This window comes from Octopus sinensis, linkage group LG26 (genome assembly GCF_006345805.1).
Source record: "Octopus sinensis linkage group LG26, ASM634580v1, whole genome shotgun sequence".
In the NCBI taxonomy this organism is placed as follows: domain Eukaryota; kingdom Metazoa; phylum Mollusca; class Cephalopoda; order Octopoda; family Octopodidae; genus Octopus; species Octopus sinensis.
The window spans coordinates 7648993-7654992 of NC_043022.1; the positions used below are offsets into that span (position 1 = coordinate 7648993).

General features: G+C 38.7%; 1 protein-coding gene across 2 annotated transcripts in view; it reads left to right on the top strand.

Annotated features, from left to right (window-relative positions):
- The window catches only part of LOC115224753 (inactive tyrosine-protein kinase transmembrane receptor ROR1), a 62715-nt gene that overhangs the window by 45012 nt on the left and 11703 nt on the right, over nt 1-6000 (top strand). For both annotated transcript variants that reach the window (XM_029795645.2, XM_029795646.2), the window contains exons 11-13: nt 1201-1296; nt 2213-2356; nt 3410-3514. In XM_029795645.2, the coding sequence (XP_029651505.1) occupies nt 1201-1296; nt 2213-2356; nt 3410-3514 (345 nt within the window). The remainder of the gene's footprint in view (nt 1-1200; nt 1297-2212; nt 2357-3409; nt 3515-6000) is intronic.

Sequence of the window (6000 nt, forward strand, 5' to 3'; positions counted from 1 at the left end):
CCAAGGAAACCGGGAAACCAGCCCTTATGAGGCAAGCATGGTTCAAGAAAGAACAAATATATATGTGTGTGTGTGTGTGTGTGTGTGTGTGGAGGCACATGACCTAGTGGTTAGAGCAGTGGACTTGCGGTCGAGGGATCGTGGGTTCGAATCTCAGACCGGACGATGTGTGTGTTTATGAGCGAAACACCTAAGCTCCACGCGGCTCCGGCAGAAGGTAATGGCAAACTTCTGCTGACTCTTTCGCCACGACTTTCTCTTACTCTTTCCTCCTGCATCTTGCAGCTCACCTGTGACGGACTGGCATCCCGTCCAGGTGGGGAACCTATATGCCAAGAAACCGGGAAACTGGCCCTTATGAGCCAGGCATGGCTCGAGAAGGAACAAACAAAACAAAAACAAACATACTAAAGAACTGCCTTAAAGGAAATATTTGCCTGCTATTTCTAGTAGGCCAGGTGACCAAAATAGCTAATTATGCAGAGCTATGATGAAAGACACTCCGTATATGACCATTCTGACTTATCAAAATCATAGTGTATCTAGGACAACATTATTCCTGTTGTTCGTCTTGCTTCTTTAAAATGGTCGGCTGTGATTTGAGGAGTATTTGGCTGCTATTTCAAATAAGCTGGGTGGCCAAAATGGAAGTTCTCAAGGTTATTGCTATATGTTTAACCCCAGGTCAGCCATAATCAAGCAGAATTACAATCAAAAGTGTTCAAGCCATGACCACCTTGTCTTTTTCCCAGACATAGTCCTGTGTCTCATCCAAGGTTCCTTTCAATGAGAGGCATACCCTGCAAGAGATACGAGCTAATTTTTCCTCAAATAATGTATATAAACCTACAGTGACGGCAAATTAACCTAGTTCTCCATTGCTTGAAAAAAATAGACAAAAAGCCTTTATTGACCTTTGACCCTTATTATGGTCTCATCAGACGTGCCCACATCACTTGACCAATCCCAGAGAAGCAAGTAGTCAATCTGTTTCATAATCATTGTCGTTTAACGTCCATTTTCCATGCTAGACGTAAAAAACATAGCAAATTTAACAATTTCTTTGTCGATTGAAAAGAAATGATGAACAGCCTTCATCGGTTTTTGAGCTATATCATTTTTTTTTTATAAAAATAATCATGTGAAGAAAAAAATATACTTTTATTTATATTTGTATGTTTTTGTTATTCTTTATTTCAGGAGAAAAATTGCTACCAAAATGTGAAAATTTAGCCCCAGTTGGAACTAAAGAAGCTGCAAATTGCATTGAAATTGGTGTCCGCAATGCTACCAGAGGTACGTGGAATGAAAGTTGACATAGAAGCTCTGTGTGTGTGTGTGTGCATATGTGCTACATTAAAAGACATAGCTATGTTTGAGCTTAGTACATTTGTCTTTGTTTATCATTGGGGTTTGATTCCAGAAAGAAACAGTGATAAGTGCTACTTGTTTCAGTTGCTTAAAAAGAGAATTTAGTCATGCAGAAATAAAAGGGAGAAATAGATTGATGCAACTTTCCTTCAAGGCGGCGAGCTGGCAGAAACGTTAGCACACCAGGTGAAATGCTTAGCGGTATTTCATCTGCCTCTACGTTGTGAGTTCAAATTCCGCCGAGGTCGACTTTGCCTTTCATCCTTTCGGGGTCGATTAAAAAAGTACCAGTTACGCACTGGGGTCGATATAATCGACTTAATACGTTTGTCTGTCTTTGTTTGTCCCCTCTGTGTTTAGCCCCTTGTGGGTAGTAAAGAAATAAGTATTTCGTCTGCCGCTACGTTCTGAGTTCAAATTCCGCCGAGGTCGACTTTGCCTTTCATCCTTTCGGGGTCGATTAAAAAAGTACCAGTTACGCACTGGGGTCGATATAATCGACTTACTACGTTTGTCTGTCCTTGTTTGTCCCCTCTGTGTGTAGCCCCTTGTGGGTAGTAAAGAAATAAGATTGAAATAAATTTTAAAATATTTGCCTGCTATTTCTAGTAGGCCGGGTGACCAAAATAGCTAATTATGCAGAGCTATGATGAAAGACACTCCGTATATGACCATTCTGACTTATCAAAATCTTCTTTTATCTATGATCAAATTCTCAAAGCATTTTCTTTTTGTTTTTTTTTAACATATCTATATATGTATTTGAGTGTGTGTTTGTGTGTGTGTATATATATATATATATATATATATATATATATATATATGTTGTTTCTCATTATAGTTACAGAACACAGTTGTTACAATGGCAGCGGAAGTAATTACAGAGGAATGATTAGCCGAACTCGTTCTGGTCACGAGTGTCAGAAGTGGAGCTCAAATAACCCCCATCCTCATCATTTCAAACCTACCCAATACCCAGAGTTGGGTAAGTACCTTTCTCATATTTTATCTTATAAAATCTCATGTCGTTCTGGGGTAGTAATGCCCCAGGTCCAACATTCGACCCTCAGAAGAGCTGTTGGTAAAAAGGCCAAACTCACTATCTTGGGCTTGGGTTTTACCAGCTATCCTTATCTATGGTCATGAATGTTGGGTGTGGAGGCACATGGCCTAGTGGTTAGAGCAGCGGACTCACGGTCGAGGGATCGTGGGTTCGAATCTCAGACCGGGCGATGTGTGTGTTTATGAGCGAAACACCTAAGCTCCACACGGCTCCAACAGAAGGTAATGGCAAAACTTCTGCTGACTCTTTCGCCACAACTTTCTCTCACTCTTTCCTCCTGCATCTTGTAGCTCTCCTGCGACAGACCGGCATCCCGTCCAGGTGGGGAACCTATACGCCAAGGAAACTGGGAAACCGGCCCTTATGACCTAGGCATGGCTCGAGAAGGAATAACATGAATGTTGGGTAATAACTGAAAGAGTAAAGTCATGAATACAAACAGCCAAAATGGGGTTCCCTTCCAAAAGATCTTTGGAGCAAGATTACTCAACAGGGTACTTAGCCTGGAGATCAGGGACCCGCTCCAGGTCAGACTGTTATTGAGAGGTCACAGCTCTTGCACAAGTGACTTGTGAATAGAATGTTATAGGAAAGAATCATAAATTCCTTCAAGACAAGCCAACAGGTATGAGACTTGGGGTAAACCAAGAATGGGGTGGTTGATAATATCCATTATCTTGGTTTATCATATTTGGAAATTCATTCAGAAAATGTAATGGTGGTTGATTCCGATAGGACCCTATGGTGAGGAAGTACTTGAGGGCACTTCCGCACAACCCCCACTACTCCCAGAAAAAGTGGGCAGAGAAGATGAATGGCTAGATTGATGGGTCTGTGTGTTTGTGTTTTGACCAGTGCTGACCAGCAAGCAGCTAAACAGCAACACAATCGAGGAAATATCTATTATAAACACGTTCACATGGACACACAGACTCATTAAACGATTGAATATTGAATGTCTTCTTCCTTTCTTAGGGGACCACAACTACTGCCGTAACCCCGGAAACACTGACCATGCACCTTGGTGCTTTACCTTAAACAGTCAAGTGAAGAAGGAAAGATGTGACATCCCTCGATGCGGTAAGAAAATAAAAACAATCTATTTATCTATGTGTTTGTATGTATATACCTACATGTGCGTGTGTATCAGTGTGTATATATCATCATCATCATTTAATGTCCATCTCTTCCATGCTGGCATGGGTTGGATGGTTTCACTGAAGCTGACCATGTGAAGGCTTTTTAGGCTCCATGTATGCTTTGGTATGGTTTCCACACCTGGATGACCATCCTAACGTATGTATACTCTTTACTCTTTTACTTGTTTCAGTCATTTGACTGCGGCCATGCTGGAGCACCGCCTTTAGTCGAGCAACTCGACCCAGGACTTATTCTTTTTGTAAGCCCAGTACTTATTCTATCGGTCTCTTTTTGCCGAACCGCTAAGTAACGGGGACATAAACACACCAGCATCGGTTGTCAAGCAATGCTAGGGGGACAAACACAGACACACAAACAAACACACATGCATATATATATATACATATATACGACAGGCTTCTTTCAGTTTCCGTCTACCAAATCCACTCACAAGGCATTGGTCGGCCCGGGGCTATAGCAGAAGACACTTGCCCAAGATGCCACGCAGTGGGACTGAACCCGGTACCATGTGGTTGGTTAGCAAGCTACTTACCACACAGCCACTCCTGCGCCTATGTATATATATATAATAATAATAATGATAATAATAATAATAGGGAGTATAACATCAAACTTACAGGGAAAAATTCAATTTAGTATTAAATCAAATTTCACAGTATAAATATATAATATATAAATTAGAGATAAAATCACTATTAGGCAACTCAAACAGTGATAGACATAAACCAATACATAAATTACAAGTAATATATATAATTTTTTTTTTCCAAAAAGTATAAACTGAATGATAAATATAATATAAGTAAATTTACTTATATTATATTTACTTATTATATCATATTTATCATTCATTTTATACTTTTTGAAAAAAAAAAAAATTATATATATTATTTGTTATTTATGTATTGGTTTATGTCTATCACTGTTTTGAGTTGGATAATAGTGGTTTTATCTCTAATTCATCTTTTATATATATACTAGCAGTATCGCCCGGCGTTGCTCGGGTTTGTAAGGGAAATAACTATATAAGCATTTTTAGAGAGTTATAGCAAAAAAATGCATCAAAAATGGAATAAAAAATTATGGTAATTTTTTTTTAAATCGTTGACTCATCGTAGACATTTTTAGAGAGTTACTTCCCTTATATAATAGCGAAAAAATGCATTAAGATGGTAAATTTTTTTAAACATCGTAGACTCATCGTAGACGCGTGCTAATACCCAGAAGGGCTCGATATGAATCACGACTATAAGATACCCGAATTTGGTTAAACTGCACCACAAAATGTGGGAGTAGTTAGGAATCTAAATCGAAGGGGACAGACACTCACACAACTACAGTTTTATATATACATATATATATATATATATATATATATATGGACAAGTGGTCAAACAAAAGAAAGTAGCACTCAACATATTTGGTCGGGGCTACATATATTATTAGCTCCATGCAATTCCAAGATTCCTAGGGTCATAGAACAAACCTAGAAATGAACCTACCTTCTCTAGAACATATGCCTATAATTCACATGGATATAAGTCAAACTATTATTAATTTATATATATATATATAGGTACAGGAGTGGCTGTGTGGTAAGCTTGCTTACCAACCACATGGTTCCGAGTTCAGTCCCACTGCGTGGCACCTTGGGCAAGTATCTCCTACTATAGGCTCAGGCCGACCAAAGCCTTGTGAGTGGATTGGGTAGACGGAGACTGAAAGAAGCCCATCATATATATGTATATGTATATATATGTGTGTCTGTGTTTATCCCCCCAACATCACTTGACAACCAATGCTGGTGTGTTTACATCCCTGTAAATTGGCGGTTCAGCAAAAGAGACCGATAGAATAAGTACTATTCTTACAAAGAATAAGTCCTGGAGTCGATATGCTTGACTAAAGGCGGTGCTCCAGCATGGCCGCAGTCAAATGACTGAAACAAGTAAAAGAGCATTAAATGATGATGATATATATATATACCATAGAGAAATATAATTGTGTGTGTGTATGTGTGTAAATATATAATTACCAAGTAAGTTTGTATGTCAGCATGACCTACACTGAACATGATGAGCATAATGTGAATCAATGCACCTTTTAAAATTACAGCATCTTTTCCGTCCATGTTATTATTAGTTTTGAGGACACTCAAAGTAACGGAGTGCCTTTTGTCAAGCATTGTTTGAGAAATATAAATGGTGATGTTTGACAATAGAGTACCCAACTAGTTTGCTCTCCTTTTGAAACTACTAGTAACATGGGCTTTTGTATTTTAAGGTTTTCTATTTTGTTTTTGTTTTTTTTTTTGCCGTGTTATTACTAAAACTATGTTATTACTTAACAAAACAAAGTAAAACACTCCAGAGTCCGGAATAATACATTCAAGGGTGGTAGTCAGT